The sequence below is a fragment of the Oncorhynchus mykiss genome, chromosome 3, assembly GCF_057628025.1.
Source record: "Oncorhynchus mykiss isolate SJ-2025 chromosome 3, ASM5762802v1, whole genome shotgun sequence".
NCBI lineage: Eukaryota > Metazoa > Chordata > Actinopteri > Salmoniformes > Salmonidae > Oncorhynchus > Oncorhynchus mykiss.
The window spans coordinates 15,658,262-15,685,003 of record NC_143024.1 but is presented as its reverse complement, the minus strand read 5'-3'; the positions used below and the strand labels follow the sequence as shown (position 1 = coordinate 15,685,003).

General features: G+C 47.5%; 1 protein-coding gene across 15 annotated transcripts in view; it reads right to left on the bottom strand.

Moving 5' to 3' along the window:
* Positions 1-26,742, bottom strand: part of LOC110510956 (trafficking kinesin-binding protein 1) — a 93,458-nt gene that overhangs the window by 31,748 nt on the left and 34,968 nt on the right. For 5 of the 15 annotated variants that reach the window (XR_016492186.1, XM_090221956.1, XM_090221963.1 and 2 more), the window contains exons 1-2: positions 22,225-22,516; positions 17,106-17,300 (exon numbers count right to left, since the gene is read on the bottom strand). Coding sequence is in view for 9 of the 15 variants with exons in the window: in XM_090221956.1 (XP_090078082.1) it covers positions 17,106-17,300; positions 22,225-22,228 (199 nt within the window). In the remaining 6 variants the exon portion in view is untranslated. Of the gene's footprint in view, positions 1-8,662; positions 9,031-14,824; positions 15,181-17,105; positions 17,301-18,759; positions 19,331-22,224; positions 22,585-26,742 lie in introns of those variants that run through there. The other 10 variants (XM_090221975.1, XM_090221941.1, XM_090221977.1 and 7 more) reach the window with 5 other exon arrangements.

The window sequence follows — 26,742 nt, the reverse complement described above, 5'->3', positions numbered from 1 at the left end:
ACAGAGAGGACAAACACAGTTAACAGCTGTAGAGATAACAGAGAGGACAAACACAGTTAACAGCTGTAGAGACAACAGAGAGGAGAAACACAGTTAACAGCTGTAGAGACAACAGAGAGGACAAACACAGTTAACAGCTGTAGAGATAACAGAGAGGACAAACACAGTTAACAGCTGTAGAGACAACAGAGAGGAGAAACACAGTTAACAGCTGTAGAGACAACAGAGAGGAGAAACACAGTTAACAGCTGTAGAGACAACAGAGAGGAGAAACACAGTTAACAGCTGTAGAGACAACAGAGAGGAGAAACACAGTTAACAGCTGTAGAGACAACAGAGAGGACAAACACAGTTAACAGCTGTAGAGATAACAGAGAGGACAAACACAGTTAACAGCTATAGAGACAACAGAGAGGAGAAACACAGTTAACAGCTGTAGAGACAACAGAGAGGAGAAACACAGTTAACAGCTGTAGAGACAACAGAGAGGACAAACACAGTTAACAGCTGTAGAGATAACAGAGAGGACAAACACAGTTAACAGCTGTAGAGACAACAGAGAGGAGAAACACAGTTAACAGCTGTAGAGAGAACAGAGAGGACAAACACAGTTAACAGCTGTAGAGATAACAGAGAGGACAAACACAGTTAACAGCTGTAGAGACAACAGAGAGGAGAAACACAGTTAACAGCTGTAGAGACAACAGAGAGGACAAACACAGTTAACAGCTAGGCCATATCTGAGTGCAGTTATGTACTGTATGTATGCCTGACTGATAAACAGCTGGGGCAGGGCAGACAGAAGGATATTTGAAATAGCTGAGCTATCAGAGGGCCACCTACTGTACACATCACACAGCCCTGCCTGATGACCTCAGAGACCTTTAGCAAGTTGTTGTTATCAGGTAGACTGACACACTGGCCCTGTCTCAATACTGTTTCCTTGATTCCTCGTTTCCTTGTGTCCTCTCAACCCTTCCTCACCTCATAGCTTTCTCAAAACACCAGAGGAAATCCAGGAAAGGATTCAAGGAGAGGAAACGGGTTTGTAAGGTTTCCCTCTGAGGTTTTGGAAAAACGGAGAGACGACAGGAGAGGAGGGATCCAGGAAAGACTATTGAGACGGAGGAAGTGACAAGTGAGATGGTTTGGACTCTGACCTCACCTCAACCCCACCCCACCCCAGCTGAGCTGATAACAGCATGTTGCCAAGCTGCAGTGTCATTCTCTGTTAAAACAATGCAATGTTATTCCCAGCTGATGCACTGTCACTGCCAAAACATGACTAAATATATATAGCACTCAACCCTGAGCCTATTTCTACCCCCTTTTTAGATCTGGTCTCATCGTTACAACTCCCCAACGGGCTCGGGGGGCAAAGGTCAAGTCATGTGTCCTCCAAAATATGACCTGCCAAACCGAGCTTCTTAACACCGTTCTGCTGAGTCCAGAAGCCAGCCGCACCAACGTGTCGGAGGAAACACCGTTCAACTGACGACCGTAGTCAGTCTGGCCCGCCACAAGGAGTCGCTAGAGCGCGATGAGCCAAGTAAAGCCCCCCCCCTCACCAAATCCTCCCCTAACCCGGACGGCACTGAGCCAATTGCGCGCTGCCCTATGGGACTCACGATCACTGGCGGTTGTGATGCTGCCTAGGATCGAACCCGGGTCTGTAGTGATGCCTCTAGCACCACATTGCAATGACTTCGACAGCTTCGCCACTCGGGAGGCCTAAACTGCTTTTATATTTATTTATTTATATATATATATATATAGTCATAAATAAATAAAAACATTTCATCCATTTTAGATATAAAACAAAGAAGAACTTGGTAAAATAAAAAGCTAAACTGCATATTAAAATGACTGTTGAACTTCAACTGTCATCTAAAGGCATATTCTAATAAGAAACCTGGAACTTACTCCTGCCCTTTCCACTTCTCTCTCAATCTCTCCAGCCACAGTTTGTTATCTACTAATGAGCACGTCATAGCAGGTTCCCAAGACGCCAGAGGAAACACAAGGGTAGGAACAACATCCAACTTCAATGTGGTTACTCCTAACTAACCTTGTGGTTGCTCCTAACTAACCTTGTGGTTACTCCTAACTAACCTTGTGGTTACTCCTAACTAACCGTGTGGTTACTCCTAACTAACCGTGTGGTTACTCCTAACTAACCGTGTGGTTACTCCTAACTAACCCTGTGGTTACTCCTAACTAACCCTGTGGTTACTCCTAACTAACCTTGTGGTTACTCCTAACTAACCTTGTGGTTACTCCTAACTAACCTTGTGGTTACTCCTAACTAACCTTGTGGTTACTCCTAACTAACCCTGTGGTTACTCCTAACTAACCTTGTGGTTACTCCTAACTAACCCTGTGGTTACTCCTAACTAACCCTGTGGTTACTCCTAACTAACCTTGTGGTTACTCCTAACTAACCTTGTGGTTACTCCTAACTAACCCTGTGGTTACTCCTAACTAACCTTGTGGTTACTCCTAACTAACCCTGTGGTTACTCCTAACTAACCCTGTGGTTACTCCTAACTAACCTTGTGGTTACTCCTAACTAACCTTGTGGTTACTCCTAACTAACCCTGTGGTTACTCCTAACTAACCTTGTGGTTACTCCTAACTAACCTTGTGGTTACTCCTAACTAACCTTGTGGATGTTGACAAAAGGGAGACTTGTTTCTTCAGACAGCTCCTGTGTGTTCTTTCTTTGGGGTTAAAGGGATACTTTGGGATTTTGACAATGAGGCTATTTATCTAAAATAGGTGTCTATAGGGCAGCAAACACAGGCTGGTAGGGTATAGGTCAGGCCTGGTATAGTTCTAATTGTTGTAACCTCAGATAGGTGTCTATAGGGCAGCAAACACAGGCTGGTAGGGTATAGGTCAGGCCTGGTATAGTACTAATTGTTGTAATCTCAGATAGGTGTCTATAGGGCACCAAACACAGGCTGGTAGGGTATAGGTCAGGCCTGGTATAGTTCTAATTGTTGTAATCTCAGATAGGTGTCTATAGGGCACCAAACACAGGCTGGTAGGGTATAGGCCAGGCCTGGTATAGTTTGAATTGTTGTAATCTCAGATAGGTGTCTATAGGTCAGCAAACACAGGCTGGTAGGGTATAGGCCAGGCCTGGTATAGTTCTAATTGATGTAATCTCAGATAGGTGTCTATAGGGCACCAAACACAGGCTGGTAGGGTATAGGTCAGGCCTGGTATAGTTCTAATTGTTGTAATCTCAGATAGGTGTCTATAGGGCAGCAAACACAGGCTGGTAGGGTATAGGCCAGGCCTGGTATAGTTCTAATTGTTGTAATCTCAGATAGGTGTCTATAGGGCACCAAACACAGGCTGGTAGGATATAGGCCAGGCCTGGTATAGTTCTAATTGTTGTAATCTCAGATAGGTGTCTATAGGGCACCAAACACAGGCTGGTAGGGTATAGGCCAGGCCTGGTATAGTTCGAATTGTTGTAATCTCAGATAGGTGTCTATAGGTCAGCAAACACAGGCTGGTAGGGTATAGGCCAGGCCTGGTATAGTTCTAATTGTTGTAATCTCAGATAGGTGTCTATAGGGCACCAAACACAGGCTGGTAGGGTATAGGTCAGGCCTGGTATAGTTCTAATTGTTGTAATCTCAGATAGGTGTCTATAGGGCAGCAAACACAGGCTGGTAGGGTATAGGCCAGGCCTGGTATAGTTCTAATTGTTGTAATCTCAGATAGGTGTCTATAGGTCAGCAAACACAGGCTGGTAGGGTATAGGTCAGGCCTGGTATAGTTCTAATTGTTGTAATCTCAGATAGGTGTCTGTAGGGCAGCGCAAACAGGCTTGTAGGGTATAGGCCAGGCCTGGTATAGTTCTAATTGTTGTAATCTCAGATAGGTGTCCGTAGGGCAGCAAACACAGGCTGGTAGGGTATAGGTCAGGCCTGGTATAGTTCTAATTGTTGTAATCTCAGATAGGTGTCTATAGGGCACCAAACACAGGCTGGTAGGGTATAGGTCAGGCCTGGTATAGTTCTAATTGTTGTAATCTCAGATAGGTGTCCGTAGGGCACCAAACACAGGCTGGTAGGGTATAGGCCAGGCCTGGTATAGTTCTAATTGTTGTAATCTCAGATAGGTGTCCGTAGGGCACCAAACACAGGCTGGTAGGGTATAGGCCAGGCCTGGTATAGTTCTAATTGTTGTAATCTCAGATAGGTGTCTATAGGGCACCAAACACAGGCTGGTAGGGTATAGGTCAGGCCTGGTATAGTTCTAATTGTTGTAATCTCAGATAGGTGTCTATAGGGCAGCAAACACAGGCTGGTAGGGTATAGGCCAGGCCTGGTATAGTTCTAATTGTTGTAATCTCAGATAGGTGTCTATAGGTCAGCAAACACAGGCTGGTAGGGTATAGGTCAGGCCTGGTATAGTTCTAATTGTTGTAATCTCAGATAGGTGTCTGTAGGGCAGCGCAAACAGGCTGGTAGGGTATAGGCCAGGCCTGGTATAGTTCTAATTGTTGTAATCTCAGATAGGTGTCCGTAGGGCAGCAAACACAGGCTGGTAGGGTATAGGTCAGGCCTGGTATAGTTCTAATTGTTGTAATCTCAGATAGGTGTCCGTAGGGCACCAAACACAGGCTGGTAGGGTATAGGCCAGGCCTGGTATAGTTCTAATTGTTGTAATCTCAGATAGGTGTCTGTAGGGCAGCAAACACAGGCTGGTAGGGTATAGGCCAGGCCTGGTATAGTTCTAATTGTTGTAATCTCAGATAGGTGTCCGTAGGGCAGCAAACACAGGCTGGTAGGGTATAGGCCAGGCCTGGTATAGTTCTAATTGTTGTAATCTCAGATAGGTGTCTATAGGTCAGCAAACACAGGCTGGTAGGGTATAGGCCAGGCCTGGTATAGTTCTAATTGTTGTAATCTCAGATAGGTGTCTGTAGGGCACCAAACACAGGCTGGTAGGGTATAGGCCAGGCCTGGTATAGTTCTAATTGTTGTAATCTCAGATAGGTGTCTATAGGGCACCAAACACAGGCTGGTAGGGTATAGGCCAGGCCTGGTATAGTTCTAATTGTTGTAATCTCAGATAGGTGTCTATAGGGCACCAAACACAGGCTGGTAGGGTATAGGCCAGGCCTGGTATAGTTCTAATTGTTGTAATCTCAGATAGGTGTCTATAGGTCAGCAAACACAGGCTGGTAGGGTATAGGCCAGGCCTGGTATAGTTCTAATTGTTGTAATCTCAGATAGGTGTCTGTAGGGCACCAAACACAGGCTGGTAGGATATAGGCCAGGCCTGGTATAGTTCTAATTGTTGTAATCTCAGATAGGTGTCCGTAGGGCACCAAACACAGGCTGGTAGGGTATAGGCCAGGCCTGGTATAGTTCTAATTGTTGTAATCTCAGATAGGTGTCCGTAGGGCAGCAAACACAGGCTGGTAGGGTATAGGCCAGGCCTGGTATAGTTCTAATTGTTGTAATCTCAGATAGGTGTCTGTAGGGCAGCAAACACAGGCTGGTAGGGTATAGGCCAGGCCTGGTATAGTTCTAATTGTTGTAATCTCAGATAGGTGTCTATAGGTCAGCAAACACAGGCTGGTAGGGTATAGGCCAGGCCTGGTATAGTTCTAATTGTTGTAATCTCAGATAGGTGTCTGTAGGGCAGCAAACACAGGCTGGTAGGGTATAGGCCAGGCCTGGTATAGTTCTAATTGTTGTAATCTCAGATAGGTGTCTGTAGGGCACCAAACACAGGCTGGTAGGGTATAGGCCAGGCCTGGTATAGTTCTAATTGTTGTAATCTCAGATAGGTGTCTGTAGGGCAGCGCAAACAGGCTGGTAGGGTATAGGCCAGGCCTGGTATAGTTCTAATTGTTGTAATCTCAGATAGGTGTCTATAGGTCAGCAAACACAGGCTGGTAGGGTATAGGCCAGGCCTGGTATAGTTCTAATTGTTGTAATCTCAGATAGGTGTCTGTAGGGCACCAAACACAGGCTGGTAGGGTATAGGCCAGGCCTGGTATAGTTCTAATTGTTGTAATCTCAGATAGGTGTCTATAGGTCAGCAAACACAGGCTGGTAGGGTATAGGCCAGGCCTGGTATAGTTCTAATTGTTGTAATCTCAGATAGGTGTCTGTAGGGCACCAAACACAGGCTGGTAGGATATAGGCCAGGCCTGGTATAGTTCTAATTGTTGTAATCTCAGATAGGTGTCCGTAGGGCAGCAAACACAGGCTGGTAGGGTATAGGTCAGGCCTGGTATAGTTCTAATTGTTGTAATCTCAGATAGGTGTCTATAGGGCACCAAACACAGGCTGGTAGGGTATAGGTCAGGCCTGGTATAGTTCTAATTGTTGTAATCTCAGATAGGTGTCCGTAGGGCAGTAAACACAGGCTTTGAACTCCATTGGTGGAAACAAATGTAAATGAGGAGTTAGATGCAAAGTCCATATTGACATACATGTGCAGCATCACAGTGAGCAGTCATGACAGTGAATGGCCTGTACAGTATAAGGGTTGTTGGCTGATAAAAACAACTTCATGTAGAGTTATTTACTCTGTGACAGGAGCATTTAAACTGAAAGCCAGACATGTGCTCTGTAATGTAACTTTCCATCCTCAGCACTGAAAAATGAATATTGTAATATCCCAATGAGCACAACAAAAGAACAAATAACCAGGGTGTGGTGTCAACATTATGAGGTGGACCTCAACCATGGAGACAACCAGAGACTAATCAACAGCACACACATAGTATAGATCTGGAATGTGATAGAAGAGATAAACATCTAGCGGCACGCCACACATAAGCACGCACCAAGGCCACATGTTACTGGGTAGGGTAGAGGAGACAGCTGCTATAGTTACTGGGTAGGGTATAGGAGACAGCTGCTACAGTTACTGGGTAGGGTATAGGAGACAGCTGCTACAGTTACTGGGTAGGGTATAGGTAGACAGCTGCTATAGCTACTGGGTAGGGTATAGGTAGACAGCTGCTATAGTTACTGGGTAGGGTATAGGAGACAGCTGCTGTAGTTACTGGGTAGGGTATAGGAGACAGCTGCTATAGTTACTGGGTAGGGTATAGGAGACAGCTGCTACAGTTACTGGGTAGGGTATAGGTAGACAGCTGCTATAGTTACTGGGTAGGGTATAGGAAACAGCTGCTACAGTTACTGGGTAGGGTATAGGAGACAGCTGCTATAGTTACTGGGTAGGGTATAGGAGACAGCTGCTACAGTTACTGGGTAGGGTATAGGAGACAGCTGCTACAGTTACTGGGTAGGGTATAGGTAGACAGCTGCTATAGCTACTGGGTAGGGTATAGGTAGACAGCTGCTATAGTTACTGGGTAGGGTATAGGAGACAGCTGCTGTAGTTACTGGGTAGGGTATAGGAGACAGCTGCTATAGTTACTGGGTAGGGTATAGGAGACAGCTGCTACAGTTACTGGGTAGGGTATAGGTAGACAGCTGCTATAGTTACTGGGTAGGGTATAGGAAACAGCTGCTACAGTTACTGGGTAGGGTATAGGAGACAGCTGCTGTAGTTACTGGGTAGGATATAGGAGACAGCTGCTATAGTTACTGGGTAGGGTATAGGAGACAGCTGCTATAGTTACTGGGTAGGGTATAGGAGACAGCTGCTATAGTTACTGGGTAGGGTATAGGAGACAGCTGCTATAGTTACTGGGTAGGGTATAGGAGACAGCTGCTATAGTTACTGGGTAGGGTATAGGAGACAGCTGCTATAGTTACTGGGTAGGGTATAGGATACAGCTGCTATAGTTACTGGGTAGGGTATAGGAGACAGCTGCTATAGTTACTGGGTAGGGTATAGGAGACAGCTGCTATAGTTACTGGGTAGGGTATAGGAGACAGCTGCTATAGTTACTGGGTAGGGTATAGGAGATAGCTGCTATAGTTACTGGGTAGGGTATAGGAGACAGCTGCTATAGTTACTGGGTAGGGTATAGGTAGACAGCTGCTATAGTTACTGGGTAGGGTATAGGAGACAGTTGCTATAGTTACTGGGTAGGGTATAGGAGACAGCTGCTATAGTTACTGGGTAGGGTATAGGAGACAGCTGCTATAGTTACTGGGTAGGGTATAGGAGACAGCTTCTCTCTGCTCCCACGGTGATACTGCTCATGTTAAATAACACCAATTAACAGCAGTAGTATACATCAGAAGTCTGATGACCTGCCTGTTCTGTTGATGCTATCAGAAGTCTGATGACCTGCCTGTTCTGTTGATGCTATCAGAAGTCTGATGACCTGCCTGTTCTGTTGATGCTCTCAGAAGTCTGATGACCTGCCTGTTCTGTTGATACTATCAGAAGGGAGAATTCCATGTTTACTCTGAATACAAACAACATACTAAAAGTACTCACTGGTTATCCTGGTATAATACAAATTCACATGACCTACAGCACTGAAAACCTTTGACAAATATTTAAAACCAATCAGGGTAGTACAAACGGAGCAGGAGCCACACACAGGGAGCAGGAGCCACACACAGGGAGCAGGAGCCACACACAGGGAGCAGGAGCCACACACAGGGAGCAGGAGAGAGACAGCAGTCTAACAATGTGGTTCAAAACCACTATGTGAATGAGAGGACCAGCAAAGCTCCCATAACTCCAGTTAGTATACCTTCTTGCAGAGTATGCTGCTCTTCATCCTCCTCCCTCTCCTCCTCCTCCTCCTCTCCATCACAGTGGTCAGGTGAACAGACATACTCCAAGCTGTCCTCTGGGGTGCTGTGACAGAGCAGTGACATGCTAACACCAACACTAGGCTAGTGGGGCCCAGCAGAGCCCAGCTGCCTCAAGTCCAAAGCCATGTCTAAGTGTGTGTGTGTGTGTGTGTGTGTGAGACAGTCCGTCTCAGTCAGCGAGAGAGTGTGTGTGTCTAAGTCAGTGTGTGTGTGTTTGTGTGAGGACAGCAAGGCAGTCTGTCCCCCAGTCACAGGCACTCCCTCCTCCTGCTCTCTCTCCCTCTATTGTCCATGACTAGAAGACAGCCCACTGTGGAACCGGAGCAGGGGAGTGGCACTGAACTATTCTCAGACTGACAGGACTTTGAATGTTTAGATTAGAGCATGGAGTCAATTCAAAATGTCAGCTATGTGACAAGGACTAATATAACCATATAATAAGTTATAGTTTTATCCCTATCAAGTCTAAATGTGTCTATTTGCTCACCCCCCTTTTCAAGCGTTGAAATGGTATGTTCCACCAGACTCTCCATGGAAACAGTGCAAGGCGGAGCACACCATAAGACACATACACCTGTTGTCAGGGTGGGGCCCCAGCCTGCCTCACCACAGTCAAATCCACAGGTGACTCAATTTGCAGATGCCTACTTATTCAAAGCAGAAGCTACATACGGAGAGCCAAATAAATAGACCAGGAACCATTAGGAAATACAGAGCTTGATGAAATAGCATACAGGAAGAACAGTGTATACTGAACAAAAATATAAATGCAACAGTTCATATAAGGTAAATCAGTCAATTTAAATAAATAAATGAGGCCCTAATCTATGGATTTCACCTGACTGGGAACACCGATAAGCATCTGTTGGTCACAGATCAAGTAAATGATGCTAGTTTAGCATGTGGAAATAAAGAAACCATCTAGTTTCTAAACCAGTATGGGTCATTCCACCCTATAGAAAATAACATGACACTCAATGTTACACATTAGACCACAAATAATACGGACCACAATTCTAATCAAATCGACACACACTGGCTTTATCAAACTAGTCACATTGAGAGCAATGCAACAGTAAACAAATCTTCAACATTCCAGTGACACATGTAAACGGCTAGACAAACTATTATGGATGTGAAAGCCAGTTAACTTGTGACAAAAACATTGTTATTCCCATAACGGCTGATAAAAACATTGTTATTCCCATAACGGCTGATAAAAACATTGTTATTCCCATAACGGCTGATAAAAACATTGTTATTCCCATAACGGCTGATAAAACCAGTTATTCCCATAACGGCTGATAAAAACATTGTTATTCCCATAACGGCTGATAAAACCATTGTTATTCCCATAACGGCTGATAAAACCATTGTTATTCCCATAACGGCTGATAAAAACATTGTTATTCCCATAACGGCTGATAAAAACATTGTTATTCCCATAACGGCTGATAAAAACATTGTTATTCCCATAACGACTGATAAAAACATTGTTATTCCCATAACGGCTGATAAAAACATTGTTATTCCCATAACGGCTGATAAAAACATTGTTATTCCCATAACGGCTGATAAAAACATTGTTATTCCCATAACGGCTGATAAAACCATTGTTATTCCCATAACGGCTGATAAAACCATTGTTATTCCCATAACGGCTGATAAAACCAGCTATTCCCATAACGGCTGATAAAAACCAGTTATTCCCATAACGGCTGATAAAAACATTGTTATTCCCATAACGGCTGATAAAAACATTGTTATTCCCATAACGGCTGATAAAAACATTGTTATTCCCATAACGGCTGATAAAAACATTGTTATTCCCATAACGGCTGATAAAAACATTGTTATTCCCATAACGGCTGATAAAAACATTGTTATTCCCATAACGACTGATAAAAACATTGTTATTCCCATAACGGCTGATAAAAACATTGTTATTCCCATAACGGCTGATAAAAACATTGTTATTCCCATAACGGCTGATAAAAACATTGTTATTCCCATAACGACTGATAAAAACATTGTTATTCCCATGACAGCTGATAAAAACATTGTTATTCCCATAACAGCTGATAAAAACGGTTGACAAAAAACAACCGTGATCCCATACATAGAACCTAGAACACAATCACCAAATATTTCACATAACTCTCCAATTAAACATGTTTCCTTCAATTATCCCATGTCCAAATCATTTTCATTCATCTCATTTATACTGAATGCAACCACACATTCCTATTGAAACAATACAGTATCCACAATAGCTTGTGGCTAACCCCCCAAAACAACCCCCACCTCAGCCTCCCTGTCTGCCTCAGAGGCCCTTTTTGTGTGCACTGATAAAGTTCCCAGCATGGAGAGACTGGAGGAGGACAGCCCCTCTCACCTCCCTCCAACCCCCCCCCCCCCAGGCCAATAGAACTGTAGGCCCTGGGCTTTGTGAGCAGGGTGGAGATGTAGGGGGGTGGAGGAGAGGGAGGAGGACAGCCCCTCTCACCTCCCTCCAACTCCCCCCCCCCCCAGGCCAATAGAACTGTAGGCCCTGGGCTTTGTGAGCAGGGTGGAGATGTAGGGGGGTGGAGGAGAGGGAGGAGGACAGCCCCTCTCACCTCCCTCCAACTCCCCCCCCCCCCCCCCAGGCCAATAGAACTGTAGGCTCTGGGCTTTGTGAGCAGGATGGAGATGGAGGGGGGTAGCGGAGAGGGAGGAGGACAGCCCCTCTCACCTCCCTCCAACTCCCCCTCCCAGGCCAATAGAATTGTGGGCCCTGGGCTTTGTGAGCAGGGTGGAGATGGAGGGGGGTAGCGGAGAGGGAGGAGGAGAGGGGTACTGTAGGAAGAGGGGAGGCTGGCAGAGTTTGGCTGGCAGCCGTCCCTCCCCGCTCCAGTGGGGAGATGTACATACATGGTCCATGCCCTCCTCACTGCTGAAGTGATCAATATTCTGAGCATCACCCAGGGCTGTGTCCCTGCCAGACTCCCAGCCATGTGATCATGGAGCTAGGCCCATCCAGGCAGCTCTGAGCCTGGCCAGGCTGTCCCTGGCCTTCTGGAGCCCTCGTCTGGCTTTAGCCCACTGAGCCACCAGTCTCCACAGCACAGCCTCCCCTCCAAACCTTCCATGTACTGTCTGCTTCATTATGAGCCCCAGTCTCCACAGCACAGCCTCCCCTCCAAACCTTCCATGTACTGTCTGCTTCATTATGAGCCCCAGTCTCCACAGCACAGCCTCCCCTCCAAACCTTCCCCTGCTTCCATGTATTGTCTGCTTCATTATGAGCCCCAGTCTCCACAACACAGCCTCCCCTCCAAACCTTCCATGTACTGTCTGCTTCATTATGAGCCCCCGTCTCCACAGCACAGCCTCCCCTCCAAACCTTCCATGTACTGTCTGCTTCATTATGAGCCCCAGTCTCCACAGCACACAGCCTCCCCTCCAAACCTTCCCCTGCTTCCATGTACTGTCTGCTTCATTATGAGCCCCCGTCTCCACAGCACAGCCTCCCCTCCAAACCTTCCATGTACTGTCTGCTTCATTATGAGCCCCAGTCTCCACAGCATAGCCTCCCCTCCAAACCTTCCATGTACTGTCTGCTTCATTATGAGCCCCAGTCTCCACAGCACAGCCTCCCCTCCAAACATTCCATGTACTGTCTGCTTCATTATGAGCCCCAGTCTCCACAGCACAGCCTCCCCTCCAAACCTTCCATGTACTGTCTGTTTTATTATGAGCCCCAGTCTCCACAGCACAGCCTCCCCTCCAAACCTTCCATGTACTGTCTGCTTCATTATGAGCCCTCGTCTCCACAGCACAGCCTCCCCTCCAAACCTTCCCCTGCTTCCATGTACTGTCTGCTTCATTATGAGCCCCAGTCTCCACAGCACAGCCTCCCCTCCCAACCTTCCCCTGCTTCCATGTACTGTCTGCTTCATTATGAGCCCCCGTCTCCACAGCATAGCCTCCCCTCCAAACCTTCCATGTACTGTCTGCTTCATTATGAGCCCTCGTCTCCACAGCACAGCCTCCCCTCCAAACCTTCCATGTACTGTCTGCTTCATTATGAGCCCCAGTCAGCTCTGCTAGCGGTGGTTTAGCGTGATGATGAACGACAGGAAGGTTGGCTACATAAAGTCTCTGGGACCAGGCTAGTGGCTAGGCCATTACTGGCTGACTGTCCAATCATGTTGCTGGACGAGATCTCTAGAGACGTGTGGATAGTTGGAAATAGATATCCACAGTACAGCACTGCAGAGTGTTTATCAACCATATGAATATAAAACCATGTCATTTAGACTTGTCCTAACTGTTGGAGTAGACCGGTAGTAGGGGAGGTGGACATTAAAATGTCAAGAGGCCCTCGCAATACAATCTACTGTAGTAAATGAGTCCTCAAACATCATATATAACATCATATATAAACAGCATTACCAAAGAGATCCAACAGAACAGGCCTCTTCTCATAATATATGACCATCATCTATGGAAACATCTTCAGCCAAGGGTATAGGCCGCTGTTCTATATATAGAGCCACTGATCATGTTGGATGGCTCATTGAAAGAATCAGGGGATACAGGGATAGCTGTAGTCTGCTTGGTGAAGCTGCTGTAAAACATTTCCATATTATATTGCTGTGTGATGCTATGTGCTGCTACTGTACAGGACTCGGATCTATTAGGTCTGTTATTCTGACTGTACAGGACCCAGATCTATAGGACTGTACAGGACTCAGATCTATAGGACTGTTAGTCCGACTGTACAGCTCTATATGACTGTTAGTCCGACTGTACAGCTCTATAGGACTGTTAGTCCGACTGTACAGATCTATAGGACTGTTAGTCCGACTGTACATATCTATAGGACTGTTAGTCCGACTGTACATATCTATAGGACTGTTAGTCCGACTGTACATATCTATAGGACTGTTAGTCCGACTGTACAGATCTATAGGACTGTTAGTCCGACTGTACAGATCTATAGGACTGTTAGTCCAACTGTACAGATCTATAGGACTGTTAGTCCGACTGTACAGATCTATAGGACTGTTAGTCCGACTGTACAGATCTATAGGACTGTTAGTCCGACTGTACAGATCTATAGGACTGTTAGTCCGACTGTACAGATCTATAGGACTGTTAGTCCGACTGTACAGATCTATAGGACTGTTAGTCCGACTGTACAGATCTAGAGGACTGTTAGTCCGACTGTACAGATCTAGAGGACTGTTAGTCCGACTGTACAGATCTAGAGGACTGTTAGTCCGACTGTACAGATCTATAGGACTGTTAGTCCGACTGTACAGCTCTATAGGACTGTTAGTCTGACTGTACAGCTCTATAGGACTGTTAGTCTGACTGTACAGCTCTATAGGACTGTTAGTCTGACTGTACAGCTCTATAGGACTGTTAGTCTGACTGTACAGCTCTATAGGACTGTTAGTCCGACTGTACATATCTATAGGACTGTTAGTCCGACTGTACAGATCTATAGGACTGTTAGTCTGACTGTACAGATCTATAGAACTGCTATACATCCCAGTACTCCCAGTCACATACACACACAATGGCAGGGCAATACTAAAGCTCCATGGGTAGTCCGTGCGCTCTATGAAAAACCACCTTGTCATTCCCCTTCATTGCTACATTTACATAGCAGCCTTGTTTTGTGGTGCCACAGTTTCTGTTGCTCCTAATTCACCCTGGTTACAATCAACAGAAGCTGATATCACATCCAACACAACAAAATGATAGTAAGAGAATTAGCTACAGCCTCGTCCTACAGCCATGGCCTCCTTGGCTGAGGTAAACTTAGTTAAATGCACCTGTTATCAGACGGACCAGAGCAAAGTGAAGCAACACAGCAGCCCCTGGCTCAGTGGTTCCAGCATCATGTGACTGACGCAATACATACTGGAGCGAAGAGAGAGACCGGCAGATTTATACAGTCAATGGTATTTAACCACCCTACCAGCAAAATCATCCCCTCTAGCCCTCCTCCCTGTCCCTCTCCCTCCCCCCCTTACCCACATATAGCCCCGTTAACAACACAGTTAGATAACAGCTAGATGGAGAACCGTCCCCATCAGGCTTACCATCTGTGCATTCCTCATAGTACCAGTCTAGCTCATAGTAATCCGCCTCCACAAATTTCTGCATACTCAGTCCCCTTCAGCTGAGAGGAGCACCACCATCTTCTCCTGTCCTGCTGCGGAGGTCACGAGAACACCTGCCCATCCTTTCATTACATACTCTGAGTTCTCTAGGAGTTTACCATGACGAGGAGACCACGTGGTACAGCACATTTTATCACTGGTACCAGAGTGGAAGGATGGGATGGAGAGGAGGAGAGGAAAGAGAGAAAGATATTTCCCAAAAAGCAACGCAGCCCAAAACACAGTTATGCAGCAGGGGTGTGTTGCTGCCTGGTGGTGAGTCAAGGTTGTATCACAGATGAGGGAGGGGCCTGGGGGAGGGCCACGAGCCAATGAGGAAGGGAAATGTCAGAGGCATGCTCCTCCCTCTGAACTGTTTCGTCAATAGCAACCTGCTTTCGTCCCTCCTCTCTTTCCTTGGCCCACCCTCCCCTTCTCCCAACAGTACATCCTTCTGTGAGGTTGCCATGGAGACTGGCTCCCTACTCCAGCACTGAGTAGTATCTGAATGCAGGCTAGTGTTGCTACTGCTGCTGCCTCGGTGACCAGCTCTCTGTTCATATCTGCCTGGTCTGGTACAACACCTCTACTACAGGGCAGGGAGTTCACCTTGCTGAATGATATTAAGAAATCATTCAATAGGTTTATAGTGGTGAATATAGTTCTCTCTCCCACACTGATTTACAGCAGGATAATATCAGATGCTTCTACTTCTTTAATAGCATGTCCCTTTGATAAAGAGCACACTGACTCATTCTAACACCACTTCACAGTCAGACAATAAAAAGGTCAGATGTCATTTAATAGACAGCCATTAATCAAACAATGAGGATGATTATTTCAGCGACTATAGAAACACTTCATCAACCTGCCTGCTGACTGAGTCAACGGTGTATAATGCCATCAGTATTGCATCATATGGAGTGTAATGTGTTTGTGGTAGAAGATGCATCAGAGTAGGAGTGGCCTATCAGGGATCAGCTGACTAGCCAGAAGACCAATGAACCACCCTGCTTGCCTGTCCTCCTTGTGACATCACAATCACAGGTGACAAGACCGGAAATGACAAAACCAGATTGGTGATATAAATCTCTACAGCCTAGTTGTGAATTTAATCAAGGAGTAGAGTACAATATCTAAAACCATCTATCAAAGAATATCAGTTTGGGAACAAAGGTTTGTATTACGCTGCACAAATGTGACAACAAAGTGGTCTTGTCTTGTGAGAACCCTGGAGTCTATCCTCACGTCAGTATCAGTAACTATTTGAACCAACGCTGCAGGACTGTCATTGTAGTCTACATCTGCCACAACGTAATCAGAGTATTAAAGTACCACAGCATCTGTTATTAAAGCATCCTACAGTGCCGTCTTTCAGACAACAGTACAGATACTGTATCAACACCAACACATATCTGCTGATTGATGCTGTTAAACTTCCTGAGCTCTACAGTATGACCTACATTCACAACAGAACAGATACTGTATCAACACATATCTGCTGATTGATAGGGGTAGGGGTAGGCCGTCATTGTAAATAACAATTTGTTCTTAACTGACTGGTTAAATAAAGATAGAAAAAACAAAAACAGTTATCACACGCACACAGCCTTGTGTCTGTCCAGCCTCATGTCTGGTTGAGACACAGACAGACGTTAGGACAGACGTCTCCCACTGAGCTGATAGGACCAGCAGCCGAGCAGACTGGCACGTGGCGCTTCACCCACGGCTCAGCGGGTATGTTTGCTGTGTGAACCAGGCCCAGCTGTCTGTCGCTGACCCATATGGGCTCAGGACCATATTAAAATGACTGTCTCTACCTTTCATTCCCTTTGTCTCAACCTCTGTCTGTCTCTCTGTGTTTGTATCGCTCTGTCTGTCTGCCTGTATTTATCTCAGACTTCCTCAGTCTCAATACGGCACCAGAATCTCAGCTGTTAGTCTTCCACCCACATCACCCTCATTTTTTAAATCCTTGATATCGGCTCTAACCTGCACCATTTCCAAAAATACACTGTAATATCAGCTCAATAAAATGATTAATGTCAAGGTTAAAGCGATGAGCTCTAATAAATATGAATATGAAATGTGTACCAGTGTACAACAGATCACATAAAAGGAAGAATAGAAAGAGAAGTAACCAGCAGAGGGAGTGTGGAAGCCTTCGCCCCCTTGTCTGAATCATCTTCAAAAAACAACTAAATACAAACGCTGCTCTTACGGAAATACTTCAGAGTCTCCTCAATCTGCTCCACGGTGAGGTCCAGGTTGGTGTCGGGGGAGAGGAGAGGGGTGTGGAGCCAGTCGTCGTGGTCATACCCGTAGATGGTGTCTGCTCTCAGCTTGTAGTGGGGCAGCTGCTCCTCCAGCAGACTGATGATCTCCACCTCTGGAAGATCAGTACTGTTACACACATCTGTAGGAGGAGGAGAGGGGAGGAGGAGGAGAGGGGAGGAGGACGGGGGAGGAGGAGGACGGGGAGGAGGAGAGGGGAGGAGGAGAGGGGAGGAGGAGAGGGGAGGAGGAGGACGGGGGAGGGGAGGAGGGGAGGAGGAGGAGGAGGGGAGGAGGAGAGGGGAGGAGGATGGGGGAGGAGGAGGAGGAGGAGAGGGGAGGAGGAGAGGTGAGGAGGAGGGGAGGAGGAGGAGGACAGGGGAGGAGAGGGGAGGAGGAGGAGAGGGGTGGAGGAGGAGAGGGGTGGAGGAGGAGAGGGGTGGAGGAGGAGAGGGGTGGAGGAGGAGAGGGGTGGAGGAGGAGACGGTATGAGGGGAGGAGGAGGAGGAGAGGGGAGGAGGAGGAGAGGGAGATAGGAGACGGTATGAGGGGAGGAGGAGGACAGGGGAGGAGGAGGAGAGGGGAGGAGGAGGAGAGGAGGGGGACAGGGGAGGAGGGGGACAGGGGAGGAGGGGGACAGGGGAGGACAGGGGAGGAGGGAGAGGAGATGGTATGATGGGGAGGAGAGGGAGAGAAGAAGAGAAGAGGAGAGGGAGAGACTAGAGGTTAGTTTTAGCCCGCTACAGTAGCAGGAGGTTATGTAACAGGTGCCTGGTTGAAAAACACCAGAACAATGGCTGTTTATGTTTAAACTTCATCATCTAGAGCAGGGTTCCCCAACTGGTGGCCTGCAGCCAAATCAATATTGGAGAGGTGTTCTTAATGTTTTGCACACTCGGTGTATGTGATGGTATACAAATGTAAGCCAGGTTTGAAATTATATTGTTTTAGTGAAATGTTATATCTGTTTGGGCTTCTTGTGGTCAATTTGTAGTCTACAAATGATTTGTAATTACGTTCTGACCTCAATAATAGTTCAGTGGCTGAAACTAGTTAATGATCCCTGATCTAGTGAGAACGACGACAACAGTCTTGCTCAAGACATACACATACCTTTAAAAAAAAACATTTTTAGCTCCTCAATAGGCTATCCCTCTGAACAATCTGCTTTTATAAACCATAATCAAACACAACGACCTCTGAACTATGGTCATACGTGATGTGTCATTGTATCTTGTTTACACATCAGAATCTTCGTAGCAGTCTGTTTACATAAAGGGAGTGCAGCAAGAGTTACTGAAAGCAGCGTAGGAGGACCTCTTGTGGCACATTGAGGAACTACACTCCTGCTGATGTCTATGTATCACAACAGTGCTACAGAACAACAAGATATGACAGTGATTTACAGAATAACAGATCCTGGAGCTGCTTTATGAAAATGAAGAGAGGGCATACAGTATACTATATAAACAAGGAGAATCTGCATAAACCCACAGACTGCGGAACATTTGGCTTGGGAACTGGGAAGAAGCTCTCCTTTGAGATACTAGTTTGTGACAGTAAACTCTGTGCTTCACTGGAACATAGTGAAGTCATCTTACCAGCACTTCCTGCCATGGGATTTACTCTTCCCTCAGCAGATCCAGATGTACATCAGACTCCCATCCAAAGACTGTTACAGCTCATCACTGTAAAACTCCTAGATAACTTCACCAGAATCACACACACTAAGAAGTGACTGAGTTGTGAATATGGAACGTCTCAGTTTATGTGAGCAGGCGTGTTTCCAATCCATTTGTTCAACAGCTGCGTTCATAAGACCTGCATATCTGTGGTGGCGATGAAGCTCCATCAGACAATGGTGTCCCAGACAGCCAGGCCTGAATCCAGACAGAACGGGCTGGCAGGCTGCTGAGACAGGCTAAACTGACTGACACCATGCTACTGGCTGTCTCCAGCAACATCTAGCAGCATTAGCAGACTACAGCAGGGGAGTCTGCCACAGACAGTCACACACAGATGACAGCAGGGGAGTCTGCCACAGATAGTCACACACAGACGACAACAGGGGAGTCTGCCACAGAGTCACACACAGACTACAGCAGGGGAGTCTGCCACAGAGTCACACACAGACTACAGCAGGGGAGTCTGCCACAGACAGTCACACACAGACTACAGCAGGGGAGTCTGCCACAGAGTCACACAGACTACAGCAGGGGAGTCTGCCACAGAGTCACACACAGACTACAGCAGGGGGAGCCTGCCACAGACAGTCACACACAGACTACAGCAGGGGGAGCCTGCCACAGACAGTCACACACAGACTACAGCAGGGGAGTCTGCCACAGACAGTCACACACAGACTACAGCAGGGGAGTCTGCCACAGAGTCACACACAGACTACAGCAGGGGAGTCTGCCACAGAGTCACACACAGACTACAGCAGGGGGAGCCTGCCACAGACAGTCACACACAGACTACAGCAGGGGGAGCCTGCCACAGACAGTCACACACAGACTACAGCAGGGGAGTCTGCCACAGACAGTCACACACAGACTACAGCAGGGGAGTCTGCCACAGACAGTCACACACAGACGACAACAGGGGAGTCTACCACAGAGTCACACACAGACTACAGCAGGGGAGTCTGCCACAGTCACACACAGACTACAGCGGGGGAGTCTGCCACAGAGTCACACACAGACTACAGCAGGGGAGTCTGCCACAGATAGTCACACACAGACGACAACAGGGGAGTCTGCCACAGAGTCACACACAGACTACAGCAGGGGAGTCTGCCACAGAGTCACACACAGACTACAGCAGGGGAGTCTGCCACAGACAGTCACACACAGACTACAGCAGGGGAGTCTGCCACAGACAGTCACACACAGATGACAGCAGGGGAGTCTGCCACAGATAGTCACACACAGACGACAACAGGGGAGTCTGCCACAGAGTCACACACAGACTACAGCAGGGGAGTCTGCCACAGAGTCACACACAGACTACAGCAGGGGAGTCTGCCACAGACAGTCACACACAGACTACAGCAGGGGAGTCTGCCACAGAGTCACACACAGACTACAGCAGGGGAGTCTGCCACAGAGTCACACACAGACTACAGCAGGGGGAGCCTGCCACAGACAGTCACACACAGACTACAGCAGGGGGAGCCTGCCACAGACAGTCACACACAGACTACAGCAGGGGAGTCTGCCACAGACAGTCACACACAGACTACAGCAGGGGAGTCTGCCACAGACAGTCACACACAGACGACAACAGGGGAGTCTACCACAGAGTCACACACAGACTACAGCAGGGGAGTCTGCCACAGTCACACACAGACTACAGCGGGGGAGTCTGCCACAGAGTCACACACAGACTACAGCAGGGGAGTCTGCCACAGATAGTCACACACAGACGACAACAGGGGAGTCTGCCACAGAGTCACACACAGACTACAGCAGGGAAGTCTGCCACAGAGTCACACACAGACTACAGCAGGGGAGTCTGCCACAGAGTCACACACAGACTACAGCAGGGGAGTCTGCCACAGAGTCACACACAGACTACAGCAGGGGAGTCTGCCACAGAGTCACACACAGACTACAGCAGGGGAGTCTGCCACAGAGTCACACACAGACTACAGCAGGGGAGTCTGCCACAGAGTCACACACAGACTACAGCAGGGGAGTCTGCCACAGAGTCACACACAGACTACAGCAGGGGGAGCCTGCCACAGACAGTCACACACAGACTACAGCAGGGGAGTCTGCCACAGACAGTCACACACAGACTACAGCAGGGGAGTCTGCCACAGACAGTCACACACAGGCGACAGCAGGGGAGTCTGCCACAGACAGTCACACACAGAGGACAACGCGTTGGGGACACACTACTGTTATGGTCCATTGCCATCAATTAAAAGTAGTAAAAACATACAAATTCATAGTTAACTCCTTAAATCCCATATTTCTGTTAAATAGAGTCGATTATAGGCCTCTTCTTCATATTCAGCTCAGATCTGCGAAGTGTAACTGGGACAACCAACTATACTCAGAGCTATAAAAAGCTCCTGAACAACAACAGCCAGGACATGCAAACCAAAATAACAACAATGACTGGAAGTGTCACATGAAGTGGATAAGGGCAGCCAGACATACTGTATCATCACAGGCATTAAACAGTCTCTACTATCCATCACAACATCATATTCACTGATACAGTATGACAACACCTGCCTTCTCTGTCGCCATGCAACAGCTGGAACTAAGGGATGTTGTATTAATGTTGTATGAAGATTGTATAAATGTTGTATGAAGGTTGCAGAGAGCCCCTGAGTGTTGACAGCTACTAGCTAGACCATTTGCTGTTGATTATTCCTGGACTGTATTTATAGTCAGATCTGTAAGGCCCTGGCACTCTGCTCTGCACCCGCTGGCCCACTGTCCTTCCTGTCCTCTACCTCTCTGGCATTCACTTCAAATCCCCAGGCTACATACAGTACACTACTGTAGCACAGGGCCAATACAGGCAGAACCGACATCCAGCTACACAGAAAACTAGACCCCATGGTGACAAACAGACAGACAGAGAGCGAGAGAGAGAGAGAGACAGACATGGGGCCAGTACTACAAACGGTGTCTAACTCTAGTCTAGTTCACGTTACTAGTCTTCATATCCAACCCAATCATGTTTACCCAAGAGATGACTGAAACAAATGACTGAACAATAATGTGTGTACTTGAATTGGATGTATTTTCACAATCTATACCAGTAAGATTATGTAAATCAGTTGGTGACCTACTGTCCTAGTACTCATTAAAAACCAGACCATATAGTGTAACCATCCCCTTCACAAAAACATGATTAGCAACCATGAATCATTTCCATAGGAAAAATCATTCTCACTATTCCATAGAAATGTCAAGAAATCAGACATTAAGTACAAAACTAAAATATAAGTCCAAATAAAGTGAGGAATCTCAGTAGTTTTAAACACCAAACAAGCCCAAACCACCCCATAGATCCAACCCAAAGTCACGGTGCCCAGTACTCACTCATGGCTCCTCTGCCCCCTGCTCCGTGTCCTCTCACCCCAACTTACATGTTCCGCTTCTCCAGGAAAGGGCAGGGCGAAGAGGAGCGGGAGTGAGAGAGAAAAATAGAGGGGAGGGAGGGACATAGAGAGAGAAGGGAGGGAGGGAGGAAGAGAGAGAAGGGAGGGAGGAAGAGAGAGAAGGGAGGGAGGGAGGAAGAGAGAGAAGGGAGGGAGGGAGGAAGAGAGAGAAGGGAGGGAGGGAGGAAGAGAAGGGAGGGAGGAAGAGAGAGAGAGAAGGGAGGGAGAGAGAGTGGGAGGGAAATAATAAAGACTGAGAGGGAAGAAGAGAGGCAGTCGTAGGAAAGCGACCCCAGCTACTCTGCGTTACCATGCCTGGCATGCCACTGACGGTGGTCACATGGGGCCCCCAACCCCCACAACCTCCCCATACTGTAGCCAGCATGGCAGCACAGCCCCCCCACCCCTCCCCACCCAGCTGCCTAAACAGACTGTCAACTGGATTACTGTTGACCCGGAGAGTGCAGTGGACTGGAACACTCATTGTTCTCCATACTACAGGCCGGTCTCTTCCCACAGCTGCAGGATCTCTCTATACTACAGGCCAGTCTCTTCCCACAGCTGCAGGATCTCTCTATACTACAGGCCGGTCTCTTCCCACAGCTGCAGGATCTCTCTATACTACAGGCCGGTCTCTTCCCACAGCTGCAGGATCTCTCTATACTACAGGCCGGTCTCTTCCCACAGCTGCAGGATCTCTCTATACTACAGGCCGGTCTCTTCCCACAGCTGCAGGATCTCTCTATACTACAGGCCGGTCTCTTCCCACAGCTGCAGGATCTCTCTATACTACAGGCCGGTCTCTTCCCACAGCTGCAGGATCTCTCTATACTACAGGCCGGTCTCTTCCCACAGCTGCAGGATCTCTCTATACTACAGGCCGGTCTCTTCCCACAGCTGCAGGATCTCTCTATACTACAGGCCGGTCTCTTCCCACAGCTGCAGGATCTCTCTATACTACAGGCCGGTCTCTTCCCACAGCTGCAGGATCTCTCCATACTACAGGCCGGTCTCTTCCCACAGCTGCAGGATCTCTCCATACTACAGGCCGGTCTCTTCCCACAGATGCATGATCTCTATACTACAGGCCGGTCTCTTCCCACAGCTGCAGGATCTCTCCATACTACAGGCCGGTCTCTTCCCACAGCTGCAGGATCTCTCCATACTACAGGCCGGTCTCTTCCCACAGATGCAGGATCTCTCCATACTACAGGCCGGTCTCTTCCCACAGATGCAGGATCTCTATACTACAGGCCGGTCTCTTCCCACAGCTGCAGGATCTCTCCATACTACAGGCCGGTCTCTTCCCACAGCTGCAGGATCTCTCCATACTACAGGCCGGTCTCTTCCCACAGCTGCAGGATCTCTCCATACTACAGGCCGGTCTCTTCCCACAGCTGCAGGATCTCTCCATACTACAGGCCGGTCTCTTCCCACAGATGCAGGATCTCTCCATACTACAGGCCGGTCTCTTCCCACAGCTGCAGGATCTCTCCATACTACAGGCTGGTCTCTTCCCACAGCTGCAGGATCTCCATACTACAGGCGGGTCTCTTCCCACAGCTGCAGGATCTCCATACTACAGGCCGGTCTCTTCCCACAGCTGCAGGATCTCTCCATACTACAGGCCGGTCTCTTCCCACAGCTGCAGGATCTCTCCATACTACAGGCTGGTCTCTTCCCACAGCTGCAGGATCTCTCCATACTACAGGCCGGTCTCTTCCCACAGCTGCAGGATCTCTCCATACTACAGGCCGGTCTCTTCCGACAGCTGCAGGATCTCTCTATACTACAGGCCGGTCTCTTCCCACAGCTGCAGGATCTCTCCATACTACAGGCCGGTCTCTTCCCACAGCTGCAGGATCTCTCTATACTACAGGCCGGTCTCTTCCCACAGCTGCAGGATCTCTCTATACTACAGGCCGGTCTCTTCCCACAGCTGCAGGATCTCTCTATACTACAGGCCGGTCTCTTCCCACAGCTGCAGGATCTCTCCATACTACAGGCCGGTCTCTTCCCACAGCTGCAGGATCTCTCCATACTACAGGCCGGTCTCTTCCCACAGCTGCAGGATCTCCATGAGTCTGACAAGTGAGACTAACTACAGGCAGGATGTACTGTAGTGCAGCTGGAAGCCAGCAGGGGAGAAGATGGCCTCCTCAGACAGGATAATATCCACCACAGATCATAACAGCAAAGATCAACTGTAGGCACTCTGGGAACTTTCCCGCTACAATAAGGAATGAAACTAATGATAAAAAATGTCAAGTACAAATTCAGATTGTTAGCCAGAGCCCTATATACACAGAGCCCTATATACACAGAGCCCTATATACACAGAACACTATATACACACAGAGCACTATATACACAGAGCCCTGGCTGTACAGTATATCATCTTGAGCCAAGCCACTACTAGCTGACTCCGTTTCTCCAGGCTGCTGAACTTGGGAACTAGTGTTTAAAGCAGCCGTTGGACTACTGTAGTCACAATGTCAAGGTGGACAAATGTCCCATCCTCCAGCAAGCTGACCTGAAATAAGAGTTCAGTGGAGGAATGGGACCGTACTGTGTGTTACCTCAACACATCTCCATTAGGGGAACACTACTGTACTGTGTGTTACCTCAACACATCTCCATTAGGGGAACACTACTGTACTGTGTTACCTCAACACATCTCCATTAGGGGAACACTACTGTACTGTGTGTTACCTCAACACATCTATATTAGGGGAACACTACTGTACTGTGTGTTACCTCAACACATCTCCATTAGGGGAACACTACTGTACTGTGTGTTACCTCAACACATCTATATTAGGGGAACACTACTGTACTGTGTGTTACCTCAACACATCTCCATTAGGGGAACACTACTGTACTGTGTGTTACCTCAACACATCTATATTAGGGGAACACTACTGTACTGTGTGTTACCTCAACACATCTCCATTAGGGGAACACTACTGTACTGTGTGTTACCTCAACACATCTATATTAGGGGAACACTACTGTACTGTGTGTTACCTCAACACATCTCCATTAGGGGAACACTACTGTACTGTGTGTTACCTCAACACATCTCCATTAGGGGAACACTACTGTACGGTGTGTTACCTCAACACATCTCCATTAGGGGAACACTACTGTACTGTGTGTTACCTCAACACATCCCCATTAGGGGAACACTACTGTACTGTGTGCTACCTCAACACAACTCCATTAGGGGAACACTACTGTACTGTGTTACCTCAACACATCTCCATTAGGGGAACACTACTGTACTGTGTGTTACCTCAACACATCTCCATTAGGGGAACACTACTGTACTGTGTGCTACCTCAACACATCTCCATTAGGGGAACACTACTGTACTGTGTGTTACCTCAACACATCTCCACTAGGGGAACACTACTGTACTGTGTTACCTCAACACATCTATATTAGGGGAACACTACTGTACTGTGTGTTACCTCAACACATCTCCATTAGGGGAACACTACTGTACTGTGTGCTACCTCAACACATCTCCATTAGGGGAACACTACTGTACTGTGTGTTACCTCAACACATCTCCATTAGGGGAACACTACTGTACTGTGTGTTACCTCAACACATCTATATTAGGGGAACACTACTGTCCTGTGTGTTACCTCAACACATCTCCATTAGGGGAACACTACTGTACTGTGTGTTACCTCAACACATCTCCATTAGGGGAACACTACTGTACTGTGTGTTACCTCAACACATCTCCATTAGGGGAACACTACTGTACTGTGTGTTACCTCAACACATCTCCATTAGGGGAACACTACTGTACTGTGTGTTACCTCAACACATCTATATTAGGGGAACACTACTGTACTGTGTGTTACCTCAACACATCCCCATTAGGGGAACACTACTGTACTGTGTGTTACCTCACATCTCCACTAGGGGAACACTACTGTACGGTGTGTTAACTAAACAAGCCTCCCGAGAGATCCAGCCAACACTTGTGCCCACACAGCATCGATTTGACACACACACACACACACACACACACACACACACTCTCTAAAGCCAATAAATATTTGTGAGAACCCTAGAAACCTGAATAAAACCAGAATGAATCAAGCATATTAAAGTGTAAAGCTCTTCTGTAGGACGTGGGTCACCTAAGATACAGATGTGAACATGCTATTTCACACATTAACAGAGCAGCATCTGATTCAGTGTGCTGCAGGACGACAGGGAGGGAATCAGAAGGCTGTAGACGACAGAGCAGAACAGCTGCTGATTGTTCCTTTCCCCTACTTCAGGACAACCACTGTTCTCCACCTACCCAGCCACCACTGTGGTAGAGCAGCAACATGTCTACAACTACATGTCTGATAACAAATGACACTCAGTACTGACAATACCAGGAGGCTTGATTCTTCAGCCTTATGTCTGCCTACTTACTGCCTGTTTAATA